General features: G+C 48.1%; 2 protein-coding genes across 2 annotated transcripts in view; both read right to left on the reverse strand.

Moving 5' to 3' along the window:
• The window catches only part of ADAMTS17 (ADAM metallopeptidase with thrombospondin type 1 motif 17), a 152,030-nt gene extending 150,475 nt beyond the window's left edge, over positions 1–1,555 (reverse strand). Inside the window, exons 1-2 of the mRNA XM_066558883.1 lie at positions 1,486–1,555; positions 548–882 (exon numbers count right to left, since the gene is read on the reverse strand). Of these exons, the coding sequence (XP_066414980.1) occupies positions 548–882; positions 1,486–1,555 (405 nt within the window). The remainder of the gene's footprint in view (positions 1–547; positions 883–1,485) is intronic.
• A 10,004-nt stretch (positions 1,556–11,559) lies between these two features.
• CERS3 (ceramide synthase 3) overlaps positions 11,560–26,795 on the reverse strand; it is a 35,170-nt gene continuing 19,934 nt past the window's right edge. The window contains exon 11 of the mRNA XM_066558671.1: positions 11,560–15,117. Within this exon, the coding sequence (XP_066414768.1) occupies positions 14,986–15,117 (132 nt within the window). The 3' untranslated portion in view covers positions 11,560–14,985. The remainder of the gene's footprint in view (positions 15,118–26,795) is intronic.

Below are 26,795 nucleotides of genomic sequence, written 5' to 3' on the forward strand. Positions count from 1 at the left end.
ACCCCAACACCACCAGCAGGAGCCTGGGAAGAGTCAGCTGCACAGCTGCCACAGCATCAAGCCAGGATGGCACCAAATCACCCCAGTGGGACACAGCCACCTGCCCCATGGCTGGGGACAATGACACAAGATGTTCCCTCCATCACGATGCTCCTCTATAGCACCCTTAGGTTCTGCCACCCACCCACAATGGAACTGAGGGCCTGAGCCCCTCAGGGATGGCTGAGACAGCTCCACAGGGAGAGCCAGGGTGCGCAGAACACCCAGCCATGGGACAGCGGCGGTGATCGGCAGGGCTCGGGAGCTGAGGGGACAGTGAGGCAAGGGGACAGGAGAGTCACCTCCCTGAGGGCACGTGAAGCACCAGCATCCTGCCTCATGAGGCTGGCAGTACCCGGCCTGAGGGGGAGACCGGGCCGGGATGGCAGCACCGGCCCTGAGGGGGGGAGCGGGCCGGGATGGCAGCACCGGCCCTGAGGGGGGGAGCGGGCCGGGATGGCAGCACCAGCGCTGAGGGGAGGGGAGGAGAGGGGTGGGATGGCAGTACCAGCCCGGCGCAGGTGCTGAGGGAGGCGAAGGAGTCGCTGCGGTTCAGCGCGTGTCCCGAGTAGAAGCAGAGCCGCTCCCGCGGGGGCCGCCGCGCCTCCCCGCGCCGCCGCTCCACCGCGAAGCCCCGGGCCAGGAAGCGCAGGTCGCGGCGGAGGTGCAGGTAGAGCTCGGCGCCGGCGGCGGGCAGGCGGAGCAGCACAGCCTCCTCCTCCGGCTGCTCCGCCGCTGCCCGCCGGCGCCGGGGGCCGCCGCGATCCCCTCCGGGCGGCAGCAGGTGGATCTTCTCCAGCGGCACTCGCTCCGGGATCACCACTTCCAGCTCCGCTCCGCCAGCTGCAGGCGAGAAGGAGAGAGGCTCAGGCGCTCGCACCCCGGAGCCGCGGCCCGACGGGGCGGCCGGGGGCTGCGGCACCCCCCGCTCCCCGGGACAGCCCCGCGCTCGGGTTTCAGCGCAGACAGCCCCGCGCTGGAAACCGTGAACGGGCTGCGCAGACAATGGAGCCAGCGGAGCACGGCGATTTATTTCTCTCTATATACACATATATTAGAGACAGAAGCGTGCAGGGAAGAGAGGAATAGGGCAAACGCTAAAGCTACTTGTATCATTAAAAATATATATATATATATATAGCTCAGACACAAGCATCGCATTTCACCAACCCCAATAAAAATCTGCAGGGAGAAGGGGAAAAGCAGAGCGAGCCGCAGCAGCAGCCAAGGACAGTCAGCAGCTTTCCACATGGAACGCTACAGCAGCAGCGGGAGGACAGGAAAAGAAAATACAAAAGCCTGGAGCAATTCATCCCGCGGGCTGGGACCGTGGCCACGCAGGGGATGCGGTGCGTGCCCTGCGCTCCGCGCCCGCACGCTGCCGCCCTGGACCGGACCCTGTCAGCGCCGCCGGGGAAGGGGAGCCGGGGCGGCAGGGAGCGCTACCTGTGCCGGCGTCCAGTCCGCAGAGCAGCAGGCAGGGCACGACGAGGGGCAGGAGGCAGCCGTCAAACATGGTAGTGCGGCGGCGGGGCCGAGCGCGCAGCGCAGCGACGGGAGCGGGGCCCGAGTGCGCCCTGCCCGCCCTCGGCACCGGGGATCGCCGCGGCGCGCGCCCGGCCACGCCCCCCGCCGCGGCTCCGCGCGCCCATTGGCGGCGGCGGCCACCGGGACACGCCCCCCGCTCCCCCATTGGCTGCGCGCCGCGAGGGGGGAACGCACGTGGGAGCGGGCGGCCGGTGGGGGGCGCCCTCTCCTGCCCCGGGCCGGGCCCTGAGGGAGCCGCGGAGCCGCCAGGGACATCCCGGCCGGGTCAGGGGGTCTGAGGGGCGGCATCCCGCCGCTGGGCAGCCCCGTCGTGTTTCCTTCCTCTCCCCTTCCTCAGCATTTATTGAATTTAGACACGATTACGGCAACTCGCTTGAGAGTCACCCATTCCTTTCCAAGCGCCAACCACAGGACCGGTACCAGGGCTTGGAAGACCAGGAAAAAATAAAGTTGGCGCTATCATAGAATGGGTGAGGTTGGAAGGCACCACAGAGGGACATCTGGTCAAAGCTCCCTGCTCAAACAGGCTCATCCCAGACCACAGTATATGGACACACAGAGATTTTGGGCAATGATCCCACATACTCCTGAAGCAATCATTGCATGGATGAAAATAAGAAACAAGTGCATAAAGAGATATAAAAATTGATTTTTGCTACCAATTCCCATTTTCACTGAGGTCCTGCAGCCACTGGAGTTCCTTCCCACCTGGCTGGGCCACATCCAGTGTGTCCTCAGCTGTGCAGGGATCGGGAAAACTCAGTTTGGACAGGGGCTGTTGGAAGCAGTAGGGTGATTTCCAAAAGCAGAAAGGTTCTGCTGTGTTTGGTGGGCTTTGGATGGGATCCTGTGCTCCTGGCATGGTTGAGTCATGGAAAGCAGTCAAGACCCAACCTGTTAGCAGCTTTAAATTGTGGTGGCCCAGCAGAGCAGTGTCCTAGAGTTTAAACTTCTGCAAAAATCTGCAGCTTTGTTGCTGAAATTGTAGAAGAATTCAAAGGAAGACCCATAAAAGAGTGTGAATGACTCCGGCAGATCTCCCTGCAGCACTTCCACAAGAATTGTCCGGAGGAGCCGCACTGACAGCAGGGAATGGCTCTGAGTCACAAACAAGTGGAATTAGGTTTGGATGCTCATCGCGGGGAGGGCAGGCACTGGGGGAGTGCTGAGAAAAAAGTGTTTGGAGCTGGGAAAAGGACTGGTGAGAGACATGAGCGCGTTAACACCATTCTCTTTCTTCCAGGCATTGAACAGGCAGCAAAAGCCACATTTTCTTGGTGAGCTGCTCCTGTACAAGGAGAGAGGCTGTTTGAGAGTCAGAACCTTGGAGCTGCTGCCAGCTCTTCACCCTGCTGGCTGTGCTTTTCCCAGGCACCAAGGGACACCCCATGACTCACCATGGGCTGGTGTAGCACCTCAGAAAGCCCTGCCTTGCACAGGGCCTCTGCAGCACCTCATGGACACAAGAGCATGTCCCACCTCCTGCTGTGGCCTCATGGATGCCCCTCATCCCTCCAGTGGGGTGGCACCTGCAGGATGTTACCTGTGGTCAGCAGCAAGAGCCAAACTGGGGACCTGCAAGCAGCTCCCAGCAGGCAAAATCAGAGTAAGCCAAGATCTGTGGCTCAAACTCTTTATTAACATGAGATCAGATGAGTTTTAATAGCTCTGTGTTTCCCACTCTCTCTTTCAGGGCTCTCTCTGCTCCTAATAAGAATTTACCAAAGTAAAGGGACTGGCCCAGACCCATTCAAGTGAGACAAAATCTCAGTTTGGGGCTGCCTTGCTCTCTGTCAATAGTGTAACATAACACAGAAAACAAAACCTCAGAGCCTGAATTTCCCTCCTGACCTGCTGTGAACCAACGATTCCAGTGCCTCCCTCCAAGGCCAGGCCCTGGCTGGCACAGAGTGGGGCAGAGCTCCCCCACAGCTCCTCACCCGTGGCAATCCTCTGCTCCCGAGAACCACGAGGCAATTTGATTTGTGAGCTGCCAAACCTGGCCTGAGCCCTCAACAGCCACGTTTAAACCCAGACCACCAGCTGACTTCATTTGCTAAGGGACTGGAGCTGCTGCCTCGAAAGGGTTTGACGTGGGGGCTTAGATTTGTTTAACTTTTTAGTAGATCCTTTCTCCCACCTCCCAAAGTCCTCTGCCAGAAAAATAATAACAATACAGAGAAAGAATAAATTTAATAGTGTGGGGGAAGAGAGGCACCAATAAAGAGAAGTCTGTAACTTACTGCATGGAAGGACTTGCTCAGTGGCTGGGCTGGCTGGCACAGACTACACTGGAGTAGGGATAATCCCAATGGAGCATCCCAGACTTCCAGAGCATTTGGACAGGAGCCCAAGAGGCTGCAAACCCCAGGACAGGGGCAATATCCCAGGCAGGCCTCAGTGTTGCCAAGGGCTGGAGCCAGGAGTAAGAGACAAGCCCCACAGCAGTACCCACACAACAAGAGAGAAACCTGTCTTAGGAGCAGCACTGGTGGTTCTCTTGAATCCAAATCCCAAAGTTCCAGTGAGATGCATTAACTGAACACCACGGACTTTTCAGAAATGCCTTGAAGTTGTTTCTGATAAGGATAAGGGGTGTGTGGCAGGAGGGGGCTGTGGTGCTGTTGTGGTGGTTGCATTGCTCCCCTGCTCCCAGCCCGTGGGGAAGGAGGGGTTTCTCCTCTCACCATCACAGAGGTGGATTTGGCCCTGCAGTTCCTAGGAAACAAGCCCTCTCCCCCTCTGAAACTGGTGTTGGGGTAGGGTTTTTTTCTTCAATTTTAAATGTACATCGAGGAAGCCAAGTTTCATGGCCATTATTGCAGAGTTAATAACCCTTTGGAGACTGCAGACATGTGTTATATCCATCTTCCCGAGCAGCCACTTGGCTCGCCGCCTGGAAAATGCCAGCATGGGAAGGGTTAACTTGGCCACTGCTCAGCCTTCTCCCTTCTCCAAACCCTTCCTGTCCTGGTCCTCTCCCCGACCTCACAGGTGCTGCTCTCCTGCCGGGACACTCCGATGCTTTTCCTGCTCTCCCCGCAGCTCCTCCCCTCTCTGCAGCCTTCGGGAATCGGGAATTTCCTCCCCTCCGGGGGCTGCAGAGCTTGGCCAGGCTGCCTGGGCACGGACCTGGCAGGTGCTGCTGTTACCTGTGCAAATGACCCCCCAAAGAGGCCAGAGACAGTTTAGTGACAAGTAGGGACCAACAAAAGCTCCTTTGTAACTTCAAATCATCAGCCAAATAAGCACAAGTAGTTCCAGAGGTGCCAACAGTGGTTTTCTTACAGACTGGCTTTACACACTGAGCCAGAGGTTCAATTAAAGCTCTTTGGTGGAGGCTGTTTCAGGCTGTGCTGCTTCACGTTGGACTCACTTCTTACAGGTGGTCTCAACCATCTTTAAAGTCTTTTTCAGCCTAAACGATTCTAAGTGGAGTCACCAGCATCCAGTACTGTTCATGCAGCCTCAGCAGAGGCACTTAGGAGGTTTCTCCTTACAGCAGCCTGAATTCTCCCAAGCCTGCAAGAGAAAATCTCCCTCTGGGACACCTCTCTCAAGTGTGGCTCGAAATGGACAGTCTGTTCATGAGCTCCTGGGAACAGCAGAGCAGAAAGAAAAGTGACAGTGACCCTGGAGGTGTCCAGGGACAGAGCTGAGCCACCAGCACCTGTGTCCTCAGGGGAGCACACAGCCTGCTCCAATTCAGCTGGGACCATGGCAGGAGAGGTGTCCTTCTCCTGGCAGGGGACTTTATCCACAGGCTGACAGAGGGTCCCTTTTGTCACAGGGAGTTTGCTTTGGCTGAGCTGCGTCTGTCTCACAGTGAGTGCATCACATGGAGTTTTCCCTGAAGATCTTCCCTGCAAACACTTTCCCCCTGCCTGTCTCCAGGGGGCTCCCAGCTTCACCCAGCTGCAATGGGGAAAAACCCTCTTCCATAGAATACTGAGAAATTAGAAAAAAAATATTCCTGTGGGATAGAGGCTGAGGAATGGACTCCTGAAATTCCAGGTTGCTTCACATCTGGCTCCATTCCCACCCCGGTGCTACGGCTGTCTGTGCAAAACCTTCCAGGGTAACTTTGGTGCAGATTTGCAGGGATCAGTTTGCAACAGTGTCAGGACCAGAAAATAACTGCACACAGGCCACAGCAGGTGAGAAAAGCCAGGAATATACAAGAACATACTCCCAGCTGAGCAACACAACTGCAGGGTGCTGGGAGAATCTGCTCCCCCCGGGCAGGCAGCAAGCACTTTGTGTAGAGAAATCAGAAAGGAAAGTGCTCCACCACCTCCAGGCAGGCCATGCTGGGGTTTTCAGACAGACAGACAGACAGACAGACAGACAGGAGTGGTGCAGGTCAGGCTGGGATGGGAGGCCATGCACAGATACCATCGCCGGGTCAGCCACGCGTCACTCCCCAGGCATGCGGGGACAAACGGACAAAGCAAAGAGCTGCCCTGTTTGACCCTAAAGTTCAGCCAGGCTTTTTATGGAGTCCAGTGTTGCCACCTCTGATGATGTTATCAGGAACCTGGGAATAGCTGGCATTTTCTTTTGTTATGATTTATGGTTTGTTTGGGTTTTTCCTCTCTGGACCTTGGCTCCTGCAATCATGAGATTGATTTCTCATTTAACTCCATGTTTGACCTCCTGACAGGCTGGGAAAGTGAGCTAGGAGAGGCCTGGAGGGTTTTTGCCCAGGAGCAAATCAAAAAAGTTTCTAACCATGAGATTATTTAAGATAATCCTTTCTCAAAAATGATGCTATTGATTCTTTTTGTGTGTGTGTGTGTGGAGGCAGAAGTTCTGAATGCTTGGAGCTGACAATGGCAAAGCCCTTCATGCAGGTGCCACCTCCTTGGCACCAGCAATATCCCACATCTGGTGTTCCCCATCTCCTCTCAATCATCTCCCTTTGTGTCCAACACCTGCCTTGGATGAGGATCATTCCCCCAAACTGAATATTTCACATAAGGCTTCTCCTTCTCTGCCTGTTCCTTGCAGCAGGAGACAAGGAGCCAGAGGGAGAGATTTGTAATCCAAGAAGGTGGTGCATGGCTTGGAAGAGGTGATGCCAAGGGGATGCACAGGGCACTTCATCCATCTGCATGGACGGCTGCTGGAGCCTGGACCGGGTGAAAGTTTGCATCTCCAGGCTGTGGAGCTCACTGAAAGCAGTGAAAGCATGTTTGTCCTCAGGGGATAAAGGAGCAGGGTGGGCAGGATGTGCTGTGACCATTGCAGGGCCACATCTGTAGCCCTGTGCACTTTGGCAGGTGCTGTTCCCCTCACACTCCTCTAAGGGATGGCAAGGGCTGCCTTTTCCTCCACAGCCAGAGAGGAAACCCCAGTGCCCACGTCAGCACAGTGCTCAGAGCCACTAACATGAGGGTCAGTGCGAGGTCTGGAGGGAGCAACACGCCTGGAGTCTGAAACACATCCTGCTCCTAATCAGCAACAGCCACCAATACCTCATCCCAGTCCATTTGGGGCCAATATTGTCATTTTTTTGCAAGGTCATACAGTGAACCAGGAACAGAGTTGAGATGTTCCTCTGCGGCTGGATCCCCTCTCCCAACAGAGCTGGCAATTGACTTTGGCTTGGCTGCAAGCGTTTGTTCATAACATCAAAACATCAGTGTCACTCTAGGACTGTTTAAACTGCTGGCTGTCAGGAATTCTGGGCTGGACACACACAGGAAAAGAGGGCAGGTGAGTGTCAGTGAACCTGCTGGCAGGGAGCACGCCCCAGCCCCTTCTGTGAGCTGGGATGGAGGGCACCAGCCCATGGAAACCCTGCATGGAGAGAGCCCTGCAGGCAACCCCAAAGCTCCAACTCTCAAGGACAGGCAAGTCAAACCCAGCTGTCTCCTGGCTCTGAGTGAATCCCAGGGAAGAGCTGGGGTCAGCTGGGAACCACGGAGGTTGTCACCCACAACATCCAAACACCTCCTGTCCACCCACAGTTATTGAGAGAGCTCATGGAAAGTTTTCATCCTGCTATCAAAGCAAACCAGATCCCAGCTCTCAGAGCTGAGCACAGCCTGACCACGAGGGTTGTGCCAAATGGGATTAAAGCATCTTGTTTGGACCAACAGGTCCTTTTTTCCTGCTGACACCCGTGGGGAGTGTGAGAGTGTGCACATCATGCTTGAGATGGAGAGCCTGTCTCCTGAGGTGGAATGGCACCCTCAGAATGGCATCATTAGAATAGCAGTGTAACCCCCATTATTCTGAGAGATTTATCCTCCATATTTGCATTACAGACATTAAGGATCTAGATGAGAACAGGACTTCACTTACCACCAGCCACAAACCCTGTGGCTTGAAAAATATGTAGGTTAAAGAGACAGTATGATAAATGACAGGCAGTAAAGCAGTGTCAGAGCAGATTTAACATCCTTTCTGCTCCAGCCCTACCCCAGATACACCAGGTACAGCTCTGGTACCAGGAGAGACAGCAGGACACTGCTGCACCTATAGGGAAAGGGCCAACGGTGACAGCCAGGCAGATGCCAGCCCTTGGGACACCAGCACATGGGGCCTCTGGACTGGCATCAAACACTCAACCTCAGTAAAAGTTAGCGATTTTTTACCCGACACCTGTTTCACACTCAGAGACCGATCAAGTGCAAATACGGGCTGCATGAAGTTTGCATGTTCAACGCGATCTGTTTTCAGGGGCGAAAAGACGGAGAGCAGCGCTCCACGGAGCCGTGTCCCGACGGGAGCCGTGTCCTGCTATTGCCACCTCGTGGGGCCTCGCAGCAATGACCAGGTCACCGACAGGGGTGGCACGGGAGGGGCCGGGGCGCTCTCACCGCAGCAGGTCCAGCAGCGCTGGGCTCTCCAAAGGCAGCCGCAGCCAGAACCAGAGGGAAGCAACTCTCCAGTTCACTGAATGCTGTGCATGCCCTGCAGAATAGTCAGGGTTACAGAACGGTCCTACCCTTAGGCCAAATGGGGCATTGCTACCAAGTCCTGTTCTCTGCTCATCCCTGCAGGACCCAAAGGGATAAAAAAAGCTGCAAACACACAATCACTACCTGACCTCGCTGCCCTTGCAATGGGGAAATGTATGAGACGTTCTTTGGTTGCTGAATAATTCCTCCTTTAAATCAGCAAAGGAACTAGGTAGGATTTGCACGGCCTGATAAGATTTAGTACAACCTGATAAGATTTAGCTCCTGCTTCCCACAGATTCTTATGAAATCCTAGGATTTCTCCTGTTCTGTCTACAGCCCATAACAACCGAGACACTTACCCAGAGGTGCAGTAGGAAGGCCTTTTGGAGCTGTCTCCTGCTCTTTGTTGTAGAAAGCAAACACACACATCTTCCAGAAGCTCTTCTAGGACTCCTGGGATTTCCAGCCAGCCAGGAAAAGCACAAAACCAGCTCTGAGGTCCAATGGGGAGTCAGGCTTGCCCAGCAACTGGAGGTGAAGGTGGAGTGGTTGTCAGAGCTGCAGGTCTGCTGGGCTCTACCCGTGGCTGCCCTGGCCCAGCCCCAGCCCAGTCCCCTCACTCTCATACTGGGAACTTTGTGAAGGAGCTTTTCCCAGATCCTCCTGCTTCGCTCCTGCCCTGGGAACTCTGGCTGGGCTCAGCACGAAGCCACCAGTGCTCGGGGAGAAGGAGCTGTCCTGGCTGCAGAGTTCATCTCTGAGTCCAGGCAATGCTGGCTGCTGCTGCTCAGAATGCTGATCCCCAGGGTACAGAACTGCTGTCTTTTTCCTCCTCCTTCTCTTGGGACTTGTTCCTCCTAAGATTGTTCCTGCTCTGCTTTGTGATTCTTGGTGATGTCAGTTCTGTGTTTAAGCCGTTGCTGTGTTGTCCCAGCCATTTCTGCTCCCTTCTCTCTCCAGCTGCACCCACATGCTGAGGCACTTGTGACAACCACAGCTCCTATTTCACCTCTCCCTGGTAAACTTGGCATTGAATTGTGGGCAGGGGAGCCCAGGCATTGCTCAGATCCTGAGCAGGCAGGGGACAGGATGCAGAATGCTCGCCAAAGTGAGGATTCTGCCTTGAAAAGGGTAGGACTGCTTTGCCAGAAATGTCTTTGAAAGGATACATGCCCAGCTTGGGAAGAGGCAGAGCTGTGCTCAGGTGTGTCCTGCAAACAGAAATACTAATTTTCCAGGGAGGATTTTGCCCTGGGCTATAGGAAGAGGAAACCCTGGGGCTGTGCCCGATGGTTTGAGACTGCAGTGCCACACTGTCCTTGTTGTAACTGGTCACAAGAGATCTGGGTCTAATTCTCACCAGTATCATGGGAAAAACTCCTGTGAATTTCAGTGGAAATTTAATCACTTACTTCCCTGCTCAACTTAACTTCTTTTAGACCAGCTTCTTTTGTGGTAGGAAAAATATGGACTTTTCACCACCTGAAACAACGGCCTGGGACCTGTTTCTTCCCACCCAGCTCAAAACAGAGCTCCATGGCTACAAGGCCATGCTTCTTGCACTTCAAAGTCAATGTGGAGAGGGTTTATACTTGTTATTCCACTTAATGTTTCTGACTTTGAAATGATTATGGGGTCTCCTCTGAATGCTTTATGGGGTAACAAAACTCAGAAGAATAGGGCTCACTCCAGCTGAGTAAATAGAAGCTATTTTCATAAATCTTGAGACTATTGGAACATCAACAACATTATCCTGTGTGGGTTGTTATGACTTTGTGTTTGCAGATTCGTGTGTTAAAGGTCGGGCCTGTGCTTTCAGCCTTGTCTTCTATTACAGCAGAAACTTCAGGTAGCCCCAGAGAGTGTTCTCCAGTCCAACAACCTCTCAGAGCCCCTCTTGAAGCTTTCTGTAGCCAGCCTGGGTAGAGATCACACTGCTTTGATCACCTCCTTTTCCTTGGAGGGAGCCCATCAAACTGCCAGGGAACCAGGATTAATCATTTCCAGTGATTTGGGGTGAAATCAGCTCCCAGGTACATTCGTGGCTCATGTGTGGATCCACACCAGAGGTTCCCAGCTCTGGGGCAGCCCTGGACCTGCTCTGGAGCTCTCACACCTGGGCTGCATCCGTGGGCTCAGCATGGACTGTCATTCCTGGTGATTGCTGCTCTTCAAACCCACAGCTGGGGGAAGTGCCTGTGGAGATGGTGTTTTTCTTCCAAATTCAGCAACTTTTTTTTTTTTATTCTTCACAGTTTGCAAGTTGTTTGTAGCCAAAACTCACACAGCCCTGCTTGGTTTGTTTTCCATCTACTTTATTCTTACTCATAAGCTTAAAAAAAAAAACAGCTAATAAAACCAAAGTGTTCTGCTAGAGTTCATTATTTGGGCTGAAACACCTTCCCTTCTGTTTGATTGCCCATGGGAGGAGATGATAAGTCAGAACCTCTGCAATCTTCCCAACCAGGGAGGCAGAAATGGAAAGGAGAAATATGGAGCAGTTTTTCAGTTGAGACAAATGAGCACAACTCCCTTGTTTTCTGTAGAGTTTCCTGCTTTTGCTAGCTGAAGATCCATGGCTGAGCTGTCTCACAGGTGCTGGTGATGAACCACTGATGATGCCACAACAACCTGCTGGGCAGTACCATCTCAGTCCTAACACACAGAACTTCCTAGGCAACCCTACTGTGCACCTCAAAACCCAGCTGGGTGGAAAAACAAGCAGGTGTAACATTCCTGGTGTACTCAGGAGCACTCACAAGCACTTTAATCAAAGCATAGACCTTGGATAATACAAAGGATGGGTGATGCCCCCATTAATTTTGCTTCCTCTCCACTTGTTAATTGTTCAGAAAAACACAAGTTCATATACAGACATTGCTGTTAGGTCTTGTGAAGATTGTGGGTCATCCAGCTTTTTCCAGGCAACAGAAAACCTTGGAAGAGTAAGGAATTATTTCCTGAACTAAAGATGCTCCCATTGAAAAGCTTGGAGGGAATGGAAAGCAGAGAGGAGGACACTGCAAGACAGTGAAAACAAGGAAATCCTTACCTAGACACCTCTTTTTAAAAAATATTTATTTGTAGTGTGTATTTCAACTTACCAAAGTCAGTGGCTTTAAGAACAAAAAAAAATATAATTACACCAAATAACATGAATAGCCAAAATGAGTTCTGTGGAATAAAGGAGATGTGTAAACCCAATCCAGAGCAGGCTGGTAAATCTAAGTATGACACGAGTATGGAGGAAGCAGAGTACACACGGACAGGAACACCTGAACTAAATCCAGAGAAATTAAACTGAACAGAAGAGTTTCCCCTGCATCTTATGGACTAAGGTGTGATTTGCAGTCTAGAGCTCTATCAGAAATATGTGGCACAGTCAAAGTGGCACAGCAAAGCCAGATGCACAGTGTCAACTCATTGAACCAGGACACACTGTGTGAAATGGTAAAAAGAAAATGTTAGAGTCTATCTGTGCTCCCACACACACCCACAGTTGTGGGTTGTTCTGCACTTGCTCTTTGAGACTCTTTGTGCAACAAGATTATAAAAATGGTGAATCTTCATTGCATTGCATTGAATAGACTGAAAATCTTGAAGCACATGACATAAATTTCTTTAGCAGAAATTGTGCCCCCATGACCTCAGCTTCTTGTTTCTGAGTTTCCATCAGTAGAAAGGGGGAAATTAAATGCACATAACTCCAGGAATGACCAATCTGATGTTGACAGAGGACACTCTGACAGCCCATTCCTACTTCTTTCTGTGCTGTGGGTATTTATTACCAGGACCTAGTGGTTTACATTCAGAATTTTTAGGTCTAATCCCCTTGGCTGTCCATGACAGTAATCCCTGGAAAGGGCCCTCCATGGCCTGCCTGCCTTCCACCCATCCCCCTGCAATGTTACTTAGTTGCTTACTGTGCCCAGACTTCACCTACAGGATGCTACTTTCTTCCATATTCTTCTGCACTCACCCAAAATTTCCCTCAAATTTTATACTAAGTGTATTTATCTACCTTTTGTTCTTCCTCTAAGATCCCAGTTTCACATCAACTTAGAACAACAGTTCTTGCAATTAGGTTGGATAACTGCAGTCCAAAATTTCTCCTAGGCAAGACTCCAATAGAATTAATTGGCTTCAGTGGGAGACTTGTCCTGAGTAGGAAAGGCAAAGTTTTGGCCTCAAGGAGACTATAAATTCCAGTTTAAAAATCAGTAGTTGTTCAGAGGCTCATTCCTGTGACAACATCATCCTTTGTGTTTCCTTTCCTAAATTCCTTTCCTAGTCATAGGAGGAAAGCTTCTGGCACCAAAACCAAATGATAATACCCTGGCCACCTCCCAAAAGCCTGTTAGATCCTGAAGAAAGTGCCGTTGTCTCTCTCAAGGAAGTGTAAATCCTCCAAGACGCCGGATTTCCACGTTTTGTTAGGAAAGTGTTTTTCACGCAGGCAATAAACGGGCCCTGATAACAACAACTGTGCCCCTGCCAAACTCTCCAGTTGCTTTACATGTTGCCATCAGTGCTGAAACTCCCCATACTTCCCCCCTGCAGTATTTAAGGTGTTCTCCTCATCCGTGCAGGAAGGGCACTGGTGGCCAAAGGCTGCTCACAGGGTCCTGCCCACTCAGCCCAAGTGGCACCACTGAACCACAAGCACCAGGACAGGGGTCCTTTTCCAGCACCACACATCTCCCTTCCTCCTCAGAAGCTGTAGCCCATGCTCCTTCCTCGGTGCAATTCCCTTTGTGGTAAAACATGAACATTTGGGTCCAAAATAGTCAAAGTACAAGTAAAAACGTAGACACTGTAAAAAAAGCCTCTGTACCAAAGCCTTCCTACAGCTTCTTGTAACTGCATGAAACCAACTTCTTTCTTCATATCTGAGATCCCAAACATTTCCCATTCTTTCAATGGTTCAGTCACTGAATTACATCCCACTTGCCAAGGAAACCTTGGGAAAACAAGTCAGTCCTGTAACACTTCCTGTAGGTCACCAATTCCTGCTGGAGGGGAACGGAGCCGCTCTGACCCGACCGCTCTGACTGAGGCTGCTCTAGGAGTGGTCCCCTGGCCTCCATCAAACTACTGGATTTAGCTCCCCAGATGATCTCAGCTACTGTAGAACCACATGCAGAGCCTCTCGCCTCCCAAACTTATGACACAAATCCTTTATGACCCTGTGAGCTAATGCAGAGGGAAATGGGACTGGCACCACCCTGTTTACAAGGCCTGTGCTCTCCATGGAGGGCCCCAGAACTGAAAATGCTGCTCTCCATGGAGAGCCCCATGAAAATGCTGCTGCAGCCCCACTTGTGTCAGAACAGAAGTGCAGATTTAGGATAGAGGCACTTTGGGTAAGAGGAGCTGTCACCCACTGGTTGCAGCATGAACAGCCTGTGGCTGAAGTCACATACATCCACGTTTGGGTCTAGCTGATGTGATTCCCCATTTTATAAAAGAGCAGAGATGGAAATACAGATCCTGGTATCAAAGAACCCCCAGCAGTGACAGTGTGACATCCTGTGCCAGTCCTATTCTCCCCAGTGCCCAGGTACCTGCAGTGAACACTCCAGAACCACAAATCAGAGCTTGGTGGCCTCACTCCAGAGAAGGCAGCATCCAAAGCTGTGAGACAAGGTCACAAGAAGGGAATGGATGAGATTTGGCATTAACTTTCTAGTCTGAAGATGAGTGAGGAGCAGAGGGTGTTTTTCCCCAATTTCCATTTCCCCTCTTCTCTCCCTTCTGCACCTTCTGTTCTAACACTGGGCCAAAATGACTGAAAGACATTTGAGAAGCCTGGAGCTCAGTGGAGAATTGGGGCTGAGTTTTGGTGTTTCAACAGTGACTTCCTTGACACAATATTTCAGCTATCTATCACTTCAGAGAAAGGCTATATTTCTACACTGAAGCCAACCCTTCACAGACAAGTAATTTGAATTCCTCCATGTTCGCTTCCCCTGGCCTCCAGGAAATGAAACATAAGTCAGAAAAATACCCATTTTGATGAGGGTTTAAACTGAAAAGTAAAGATAAAATGGCAGTCACTGTACAGCACTATCAAATTTTTCCCACATTGAGTAATTCTGGTTCCTAATGGAGTTCACACTACCTACCTACCACAAAACATCTGTGATTTAAATTGTTTGATGAAATATATCAGATTGAAAAACAACATTAGAATCAACGGGACACTAAATTCCTTGACTCTCTTGAGCTTTGCCCTTGTGGAGCACTGTCAGTCAGCGTGTCCCAACATCTTTCCACACACTCCACAACGATTCTGAAAGTGGGTCATTAACACATTTTGTCATGTTACGCAATTTCTCCCTCCCCTCTAAACTGGGCTTTTTTCCAGGCCCAGTAGCCAACAATAAATCAATCACAGTCTCTCACAAGCCTTTTGACTTAAATCCTGTCCTGTAGGTTGGGCTGACACCAGAGCAGGAATCACTGCAGGAGGTGAGGCAGGACAGGGCTAGTGGTGACTGCTGCTCAGGAGGTGTTTGCTTGACCCACTGCTGTTCTTGGTGCCACTCTTTGTGGACTCCTCTTCAGTGTCTGTAAGAGAATCTTCCTCCTCTTCATCACTCCGGTCATCTTTCAAGTCCTAGGGAGAAGAAAGCACTGTGAACATATTTTACTGCCCCCCCGAAACACACCCTGCCCCCAAAATGGAGACTGACGTCCAAGGGGAGATCAATTAACAGCACTTTAATTCTGCAGAACCAAATGTCCTTTAGACAAAACTGCTTCCATGACCTCAGCCCAGCCACTTGACCTCTTGTTCATTTCTGCTTTTCCCTGTAAAGTGTGGCTATTAATCCCTGGGTGCTGTGGGATTAATTAACAGGTGTGAAGTGCAGGGAAGATGAAAAGAATATTGTTTAAAAGCTAAATATGATGAATACACTCACCCAAACACAGGAGCTGAGAGGCTGCCTGTTTCTGACAAGTGTAAACTAAACAGTGATGAGTTGTGCCAGCATCTCCTGGCACCAACTTTGCACAAAGACACTTGCTGACCCTAAAATGCTCTTTCCTGCTCAGTGGCATACACAGCACATCAACACTGGCACAGGGGAGGCTGTGTCTGTACAGCTGTTGTGCTTCTTGGGTTTATCACCCTGCTAAGGGAACTGCCCAGGGGGAGAATGGCTGCTCCAGGAGCAGGGATGGAAGGGGTCAGCAAGGCAGTCTGCCCTCAGGAAAATCCCTCCCCAGCTCCATAGGGACAGCTCCTAGCATTTGGCAATCATGCTTCATCCCAGACAGTCAAAAATGGAAACAGTGAATGTTTCCACCACAGAGAGAAAATTCATCACATCTACCCCGTGTTTCAGGGAGAGGTGAGACCATGCTGTGCTGTTTGTCACGGCACATAAAAAAACACACCATTAGTTTCCTATTTCTCAACTCCTGCCATAACCCAAGGCCCTAAAATGTGTAAAGAAGTTTGTTTCAAACAATTGAGGCTTCAGCATTAAAGCCAAACACCCCTATCTTCCTCCAGTGCAACAAGCTCACAAGAGCAGCACCTGCCTGGAGGACTTTCCACCCCAGTGGGTGACCTGCTCCACAGACTCAGGGCAGGATGCTCTAGTGAGAGATGTTGTACATCCAGAAAACTCTTCCTTCTTCCTAATTCCTGAGAACAGGCACCACTTTTTGTGTGTCTGTACTGCAGGATGCTGGGGCTCCTCCTCATGACAGAGCTCTGCCTCCTAAGCCTGTGCTGGAGCTGGCAGGAATTCAGCACAGACAATCCCCTGCCTGCACAGCCACACAGGGACCACTCCATCATGGATCAATCTGCTCTCATGTCATCCAGCTGCACCTCAGCTACACAGGCAGAGGCTGCTCGTGCTCCCTGTGATGTGCCAAGGTCAGAGCAGTGACGCAGGGAGGAGAAACCAGGGTTGTTCCTGCCCCTCCTGTATCTGCTCTTGGAATGAAGCAACAATTCCACTTCCTTAGCGTGCTGCTCTGAGGTCTTTCTTAAGCACCAAATTCATACAGAGAAAATAAATAACAGCCCAGTAATAACTCATCCAATTGCAATCTCATATCCCTTCATATATTACACTCCTAGTAAAAGTATAGGGCTAGAAAGCAAATTAAAGCCTGAGCTCTGGCTCATCACAAACTATAAACTTCCTGGAGATTTTCTTTTGCTTTTTCCCTAACAACTTACAAAGGGTATCAAAACAAACAAATCTTACTGTAAATACTGTAAAATAAACTTGGCATGCCATCAGTTAGAGAAAAGGCAAGACAGCCTTTCCCACACAATTTATGAGGTTCTGGCTCTTTCAGATCACCTCACTCCCTCCTGGTATTTTTGCCATTTGTATCTGCAGTAAAAGACAAATGCTGGGGGGGGGGGGGGAAGATTGTTGCTTTTCTGCCACCAGAAATGTTTCAGAAAGAAAAGCAAACTAATCCTAAGGAGTGTCTGATGCCAAATCCACTGCACTCCCTGAAGTGCTCTCATCTCCCTGAGGCTGCACTGTGGGCAGTGACAGGAGCAGCACTTTGGGACTCCCTGGGAATAATGTCAGGGAAGTTTGTGGTATTTCATTTGGAGTCCCTCCTTGTGCTGCACACAAGTTGCTGGTGGCTCGGGCATGTGCTGAAGAACAGCTGGCAAACTGCTCTGCTTTGAATGATGGCCAGTTTGTGATATTGATTCCTGTTTCCTACAGGAATGAGCTGGCATTTCCAGCATGGAACTGGAAACTCAGATAGAGTTGGCTTCCCAGTTTTAATGCTGTCAAGCTGGATGCTCTGATTAAAAGCACTAAATGTAGTAATTAAAAAACATGTCATGTTTTTTCCAGCTCACTGTAAATCCCTGCCTTTGAGAGAACATCTTACAGATTTCAAAGCAGCAGAATTAAATTTCTTCATATTCTGAAGTAATCACTGCAAATTTTCTTAATTCTGGGAAAGAGTGTTACTTCTGAAATCCTGATATTAATCAAGAAAAAATGCTGCTAAATTAAATCTAATTTTTATTAGATTTTGTAATAATAAACTTGCTTCCTGACCAAGTGCCTCTACAAATTCCTGCTTTAGGAGAGTCTGGCCATTTTTGTCTGGCTTGTTTAAGTGACAGAACTTGAAATAGCAATAGCTTCATCTGTAACTGGAAATCCAAACAAACCTGTCTTTGCAAACTGTTTAACAGACCATTATAAATATATTAGGATATCCTAAGTGAAGTTTGTGCCTCTTAACTTTGACCTTCTAATAATAACAAAAGTTGTAACATTTGTAGGATTTTCCCCACTTTAATACCAAGATGTTTTCTCTGAGCCCCTCACATCATATATTATACTCATGTTTTCCAACTCAAAGGCTCTGCTCAGACTGTCCCCGAGCAGCAGCAGATGAATATACTATCAGGAACACAAGAGCTGGCAAACTGTAAATACCACAGCTGAGGCCATCATTAATACTCAATGCTTTAGTTTAATGGCATCAACTGCATTTCTTATACTTCAGCTGGTTTTGGGTAACAGACAAAATGGATGTGTACGTTTTCTGGTTTGGATGACTAACCAATTTAATCTTTCTAAATGGATGAATGGTTTCAAGGTTTATGAGAAGCAACACTAATGCTATAAAGTCTGCAAGAGAGCCATTTGTAGTGAAGCCAAAGCTACAAACTTTTATAATCTTTTTTTTCCTTTTGTTTAACCCTTCCACCTGCTGCTCAGTCTGCCTCTTTTAGTTAAATGAACCGTTTTTGTTAAGGTAGTTTTGGCTTCTTGCATTTCACTGCTGTTAGAACGTGTCATTGAAGCCATTAGCACTAGATGAACAGTGAAGGACCCTCTAAGCGACTTCATGGAAAAAAAAAGAGTTCTTCAAATTAAGAGATGAACAAAATTCTCTTGTTAGCAGAAAAATACTGCTCAAATCTCCATCTAAACTAGCAGAGAATTGACTCCTAATTGTACAAGTTTGTCTCTCAATAAAGCACTCAGAGATCTCTTCGCTCCTGACAAGCCCTTGGCCCTGCACTGTGCCCCAGCTGAGGAGAGCAGCAGCAGGACAGGGCTGTGCTGATGGAAGCTTTCCTGTCCCCTGGGCTGGTGACACCATGGGACCCTCACTGCTGAAGTGGGGCTGGGCAGACACCACCCTTCACTGGGAATGTGGCAGCTTTGTCCAGTGCTGAGGTCACACTGCAGCCAGGGCTCCATATCTGCCCCAGCAGGGTAGTTCAAGTGCAAAGTGTAAGAGCAGAGGCAAAGACAGTGCCAGGCAGTGTTAAAAGGCAAAAATAAACTGTAGCAATGTGGATTGATCCTACAAACAGAGAGGAAACCTTAGCAACGTGCCTCTGCTTTCTCAGAAGGGGGAGGGCCCTTGCTGGCAAATGTCAGTTCCTGTGAGGATGGGGAGGTCTGGCACAGGTGCCCACAGCAGCTGTGGGTGGATCTCTGAAGTGTCCAAAGCCAGGACAGGGCTTGGAGCAACGTGGGACAGTGGAAGGTGTCCCTGCCCATGGCAGTGCTGGGATGGGGTGGGCTTTAAGGTCCTTTCCAACCCAAACCATTCCATGATTCCAACTGTGTCCATGTGAGTGGTGGGAGATGGTCCAGGCCTGACCCACCTGGTGGAATCAACACTGACTCCAGGCTTCTCAGCAGCATCAGAAGATTTCAATTTGGCCCCAACGAGACAAGACTAGAACCAGTTAATTTTTTGGGCTAAGCAAAGTTTACATTCAGTTAACTGGATTTCTCTTACCAAGTACTGATGTATCAAAACAATTCAGAGCTGATTCCAGAATTTTGTTTTCTAATCTGGTGAAATTCCAATTTCTGGACTTTCAAATACTTATTCTTAACATATAGTTGGAATTTTCTGACTCTTAAATGTATCTTCTATTAAAATCAGAACCTTATACCTTAATTCTACCTTAAAAATATTTTCATTTAAACATCCACAAACACATTGACTAGATCTTGATTTTTCAATGTAAAGACAGTAAATTCCACAGCACCTGCACATATGGAAACAGCTTGAAGTACAAAGATGAAAGCTATTAGTCAGGTCAGCAACCACTGCCTCAAATAAAAGAGATAATAAACAAGAGAGATTATAAAAAGTCAGTCCAAATAGATAGAAGGGGGTACTTTTCTAACAAACAATACTATAAAGTTGATGAATCTCCGAGTTCAACATGTTGAATTCAACATCAATAATTCAACTCAGCTGACATATGACTTAATAAGTCTTTACTTTCCTATTGAGACTAAGCAATATACATTTGGATTCAAGCAAACTCTTCTGTATTTCCAGCCTGGAAGATTTTATTGGAAAATATATTTCCCTTTTCAGCTCATACATACTAGGCAACATAAATAATGTTTATCTTCCATGGAAGATGCACAGTTGGACTCTGCTTTCTGCAGGTTTAAAATGAAGATGCAGACTTTCTAAGTTAATTGTATTGGACATCTTGTGGCAAAAAGTCCTCTTATTTCATCTCTCCCTTCTATGTAATATCCATTCCCCAAGCTTTCCACTGGCAGTTTTCAGAGGGAACTCAAAGAAGACTTGTAAAAAATTAAAAGTTCCACTAATTCCACAATTATTGGAAAGAACAGCTTTATAAAACTAAATGTTGCTACTTGAACACGTCCCTGATTTTGACTGACGGGATAAATTTAACCCCAGGAAAACCTGACTGGTGGTGTCACTGAGCTCAGCACACCTGGAGCTGGGGCTGAGTGCCCTGAGTGCTCTGAAGAACCAAGCCATTGTTTGCAGCTAATCAGGCTCTGTGGCTGCTCAGAGTCTGCTGGCTGAGTTATTGAAATGCACGGAGTGAACCTCGCACCGCAGCCTGCGGGGCTTTACGATAATGTCAAAAGCCCAGGAGGTACCGAGTGACTCATAATGTCCCACTGCTTTTTGAATTATTCCAATTTTAAATCCACAGTTGGCAAAGAAACAAAGAACAATATAATAGGCATTTGATGCTGTTCTCTATAGTGAACTTTTTTTTACCCTAGGACAGAACTTGCTTTAAGCCAAGGAGTTCAGTGGTATGAACTTTTATCAGAACATGCACTTTTACTCCTTAGAAATGCTGTTTTGGCTACAAAACAGCTGATCAGACACTCGTGCTGTTCTCAGTGAGGTATGATACTGCACTCAATTAATGTTTTGAAACAACACAGCTGCTAAGGAGTATCCCTGCAGAAGCCTTGCAGCACTGTGGACTGAGACCACAACACACAGGTGTGTGTGACAGGCACTTCTGTCCAGCAGGGACATCTCCCTACATCCTCACAGACCATTCCATTCCTATTGTGATGCATCTAAACTTTATATCCTTACTTAAACATCACCTCATTTTCAGTGGCATACCTAACAAGTAATGGGTTTTTTTTCCTGTATTGATATTGCAATACATAAAATCCACCCAGTCCTTGTAACCACCCTGGTATCAAGGCTGGGTATGGAACACTTTGAGTGGCGCCCAGTGAACAAAGTTGATGCAGTTTCCTTACTGAGCCAAATATACAGAGATGGGGACCCCAGTCTTCCTCCACTGGTTACAGAGGGACCCTGGAAATGGTGGTAGGCACAGCCTGAGTTACACAGGACAAATCCCAGCCTGGAGCCGCTGCACACCCATCCCGGCCTGCTCAGACTCCCATGTGCTTCCTGCTGAGGGGAACCTGCAGTGTCCTGTGCCTGATCAAAACTCACTGCAGTTGTGTTACAGAGGACAAACTGCTCCTTTAAAGGATTTCCTCCCTTCTTGCCATGTAATTATGATTTTGGAGCACTCCTAGGTCCTCCTAGGGAAACATTTTCTTTAAATACGAGACAGAACAATTTTCTCAATTGATATTATCCTATCATTAACTAGCTTTATTTCAATCTCTTTTAAAATCGATTCACCAGATTGCAGTTCAGTAACTCCCTCTGAAAATATAAGAATTATTCACCTCATAACACAGTCACAATTCAAATCTCTGCAGAATATATTAAAAGTAGTAAACGAAGGCATCAAAAATTCTGTAAAAGCTTAGGGTTCGCTCTGTGAATTGATTTTTGGCAATTGAAAAAATAAATACATATGCACAGTATTACACATATATAATTTTTATATAGGTGTATATATAAAACTAGCAAGAAATGGAACATTTTGTAAAGATCCTGCTAGAAAATTAAAAGATACAAGCAGTTAAAATGAGAAGCCAGAAAATCTGTCGGCAAATGTCCTTCTGTGAACAGCAAGGTAAAGCAATTAATTTTAGAGCAAAAACTTTACCAACATTTGTCTTTCCTCTGAATTAGGAACTTGCACATCAAAAGAACCATTTGGATGGGGGATTTACTAGAAGTGGAGCTGCCTTGTGCCAGGGAACACGCAGAGAGGGGTGGGGGTGCTTGTTTGGCCAGATCCATTGCTGGTGAAAACTGACACAATCCCATTGAGCCGTGCTCATTCCTACCAGCTGAGAGCCTGGCCCTGCATCAACCCTCGGGTACGGCCAGGCCAGGAAGCCTCAGGATTGCAGGGAGGCTTGGTTTGCTATTCTTAGAGGCACTGGTCATCTGCAGCTCCTACTGAAGTGAAGCTCAGCAGCTTTGGAAAGAGCAGGTTTTTATTGCAGCACACCAGAGCTGTTTATGGCTCGGCCAATGTGAGACAGGCAAAGGGAGCATCCACACCCCCAATTTGTTGGACTCTGGCCTGGGGACTGAGGCTGCTCCTGCACAGTCCTGTGTGTGCACAGCAGGGCTGTGGAAGGGTACTTTGCCCCAGTGCTCCCACCCCAGCATACCTTCACCACCCATCTATTACAATCAAATGCTCACAATTGATTTTCTGTGGTTTCTCATTAGTTCATTCCTCCACAATCATCATAACAGCCTTTAACCCAGGTTTCTGAAGCTTTACCTGATTTTTATATAATGTTCAAGTGAAAAACGTTGTGGAATTATGGGCATTCTAAGCAGAGTTTATGAAAAATAATTTTTAAAAAATCCAGCAAAGAACATTGCTGCTGTATTGAAACCCGAGAAGTGTATTTTAGTGTGTGGAGGAACATACAATCCACTAAGCATATAGAACACACCTCCCTGGAAGTCACTGCTCAGCTGCTGACCCCGTTCAGAATCTGGAGTAAATGTAAAGATCTAAACAGAAATCTGCCTTTTAACTCCCAGTGCCAGGAAAACTGGCTGAGGCCCCAGAGACCAAAGAGTGATCTTAGATTGGCACAGTGGAGAAGAACTGGTGGCTTTTCCTCTTTCACAGGCTCTGTTGGGCTGCACTTTGACAATACCCATGTCTGGGGGGAGCCTTGACTCCAGGGCTCCTCTGCTCCTCTTGCCTACCACTGTAAATACCATCCAGCAAACCTCAAACTCTTCCATGCTCCTTCTGCCTGCCTCCCACCCTCCTCCCTTGGATCAATTTGGCAGCATCAAGTGAGACATGCAGCCAGGCTTTGGGTTTAACTAGATTGCTGGAGCAGAATGGGAAATATGCAGATGAAAGAAAGTCGTAACAGGAAGTAATTTCCCTTTACTAGGGCACGAGCCTCCACGCTGCTGACCTGGCTGGCTAACTCCCCTCTCCAGGCTATTAAACAGCTCGTGTCCCCAGGGCAATCATTTCAACCAACTGGGAAGGCTCCCAGATTGACTGGTTTTCATGTCTAAGGGGGAAAGCTTTCATTTGGCCTGTTTTGCTCCCCCAGTAAGCCATCCCCATGAGAAAATCTGCTTTAAATATTCATCTGTTGAGAACCAACAAATTCAACTTCTCCACAACCTGTTTTCCTCTAAAATGGAGAAAAAGCAGCCCCTGCTAATCTAGTTCAAACTGTCTCATGTTTGTGCCAGCCCTCCACTGAGAGAGCTCATACTCCAAAGCAGAACTGGTCCTTCCCAGGGAAGGGAACAACAAAATATCCAGGAAAAGCTTTTCCACAACTTCCCAGTTCCAGTCATGAAGATGTAACTCACTAGATTATCATTATCCTCTAGAATGTATTGCTCCTTTTAAAACAGCCACTTGGAATTAAAGTGCACCTCTAGGTGTGTTTTACCAGCACCTCAACAACCACTGGGCAGCACAGGCCTGACAAAATACAAGAAAACAAAATCTTATGTGCCACTAGGTTAGGAAATAAACCCTGTCCTCTGTTTAACTCCTGTAGTATGGCAATTTTCTAAAGGAAATTACTTCTCACTGAATGTGCTAATTCTCATTAAATTTCAATTTGTTTCATGCCAGCAGATCAAGCATAAAAAAAGTAAGAGGAAAAATGCTGCAGTAGAAAAATGATGGCTGGGAACAGCAGAAGTATCATAACAAGCACTTCACAGCTCTGATTTCAACCCAAAATAGTATTTTCTTATCATTTTTAGTTTCCCCTACTCTGTTTTTAGTAATTCTTTGAACACTAACTCTCACTGTTGCCTTGGGAATTTGGGCCAAATAAGGACTGAGCAAACCATGGACAAGGATACGCCCAAGCAGTCTTTAAAAAGTTTACCAAGCACAAAATGCCAAAGGAATATTGACCACAGACAGGTTTTTAAAGAGTGACAGGCCCAAAATGCTGATCTACAGCAGTGCAGGGTCTTTTCTGCTTCAGGAAGAGGAAAGAACCACACTGAATCCAAGGAAACTGCTGCTGATGACTCCCAAATAACAGCAGCCATTAGTGAGCAGCTCACTGCTTTCCCTGAAGGTGGTCTGATGGTGGCAAAACAATTACAAGAGCAGGAAAACCTATTGCTGGACACATTACAGTCTGTTAGAAACCTGCCATTACCCTCCACTGATGGACTTTGCATCAGCCCTGAAGTATCTGAGACATGTGGACATCATGCCCATTTCCTACAACTTACACATTTTTCAAGATTTAAAGCACCATGGTCTCAAAACCTTAACTCAGTGTGTAATGGGTTTAACATATATTTTACATCTTAATTTGCCATAATAATGTGGCTATAAGCTGCTGTCATTCACTCCCTTTTTCTGACCTTGGAAATAAAATGTTTAATCTCCACGGGATTTTCCTGGCGAGATGTTTTAAATCAGTGCATATGTACATACTTCTCTATATGCTTTTTCAATTTTCCTAAAATATTCTCATATGTGCAGACATGATGACTAGACATGTTTCAGTGGTGCTTGAAACTCGATACAAGTGGGTAATTTAACCATGTAATTGAACAATATTACAGAAACACAAGGAGTTTCCTAGCAACAAAAGGCCTTGGACATCAAGATGGCAGCCAGCAGCTAACATTGCAATTGCCTGACCTAACTTGAAAAGAAATTACACTGAAGAATGTCCTCCTTCCTCCCAAAGCAGAACTGGTACATGGCTACAGGTCTGACCTCGAAGGGCTTTGCTTACAGGCCTTACTCATACACAAGGTCACAAATGTCACATGAGAAAGGACATTTAGGGAACATTTCTACTTTCCAGAGGGAAGAATAATGGTTTTGAAAAAAATTCTGAACCCTCAAGTTTACCCCTATGGAAAATTAGAAGCTTCCTAATGTGAAGTAGCTGATTACAGCTGAGCTTGTGGATGGAGAACTCCCTGTTTTTAGGGCATTCCCAGGCCACCAAGGGAAAGGTGGCACAAGTCCCCTGAGCCTGGAAGCCACCAGTCCCTGGGCCAGAGTCCCATGGCTGGGGAAACAGGACACAGAGGGATGGCAGAAGATCATCTCCCTTCTTTCCTTTTCCCTCATTTTCAGCCATCTCTCACTGCGGTATTTGGGAGGAGGAAAACCACAAGATTTTCAGTGCAAGCTCTTTTTTGCTGAAGCAAGTCAGTTGCTGAGCAGCTGTCCCAGAGGGCTGAGGGCAAGTGTCCCCTCTGCCAGTGCAGGGGGAGGTGACAGCTGAGATGAAGAGCTTCTGACCAGCCACTCTCAATAAAAACCTTCTCCTCATGGGCAAGAGGAAAGCATGGAAGAAGCCACCAACTCTCGAGGGTGCAGTGACCCCAAAACTCCAGGACTGAGGCACAAGAGGGCACTGGAAAACTTCCTCACACCCTTCTATGCTCAGAGCTTCCTTCAGTTAAACAACAGAAGTCTCTATTCCCAGTTACACCATGACTTCATTTTTCCATCTGAAGTAGCTAAATGTTGCTTCAAGAAAAATATCAAAAATTGCTAAGTTTTCATTCAGAAAACAGCTAGTCTTGGGCAGAGAAACAAACCCCTACTAACACCAGAATGATGGTCTACTGGTATTTCCCTAAAATAGCAGCAGCTATTTGTGTGCAGCCTGTCTGTAACAAAGATGTTGGTATAAAAACCCTCCTTGCCAACACCATTCTTTTCAACGTCGCCTTTCCAGCTCTGGAGGCACTGGCTGCTTTCACAGCCAAGTTTGCCACTGCTATGGAAAACAGGCTGCACATGCAAGCCAGCTGAAGTCATCCAGACTGAAAAGGGCCCAGGCTGCTGCTGCTACCACTGTAAAAATGTTATTTGGAAACCATCTTCTCAGAGAGCTGTATAAGGAATCAAATCCGTGGTAAGGATGCAGGCTTGGTGCTTTCCCATTTTTTAGCAGTGACGAACACAGCAAAGCTCTTATCTCAAAATAAAACATTTCTGCCCCTTACAAAGGCACATAAAGCAGGCAGGGCAGAGTGGCCTTATATAGCTGGCCTGGCAATGTCCTGCTCACCACTGCATCTGAGCACCTTCTGGCACTGTGCCATCAGAACCCCAGCCAGTGTGGATGGAGAGCTCTGCCCAGCCTTCCTCTTCCTCAGCTGGGAGGCAGAGGGATGTCTCTCCATTCTGAAGAGGGGTTGTGCACAGGGAACAGCACAGAGACAAGGCCAAAATCACAAAAGAAAACAAGAAGTAAAGCACTTTACACCTGGGCCAGAAATAATGTAGTAATTGGTCAAACAGAGGTATATGACACACAAGAAATACAAGATTCTCAGTGTCTAAGGGCACACAGAAGCTTGTTTTAGAGGCAGAGCAACACAAACCATTTCCTCCACAGATTTGTCCCTCCTATGCTGCTGTTTGCTGTCTTACAGGGGCTGAGTTTGTAACTTCAAGGGCAGATGTTGGGTCTCCCTACGATACCCAGCTGTGTGTTTGTGTAAGAGTCGATGGAATCCAAAAGTCCAATAATCACAAGATGGTTCCTGTTAGCACTCAAACAACAATTAAATGCAGGGAGAAAGGAATATTTCTATTTCCTAAAGATGCTTCACAGCATAAACTGCTTCAGATAAAAGGACAGT

This window comes from Molothrus aeneus, chromosome 13 (assembly GCF_037042795.1).
Source record: "Molothrus aeneus isolate 106 chromosome 13, BPBGC_Maene_1.0, whole genome shotgun sequence".
Lineage (NCBI taxonomy): Eukaryota > Metazoa > Chordata > Aves > Passeriformes > Icteridae > Molothrus > Molothrus aeneus.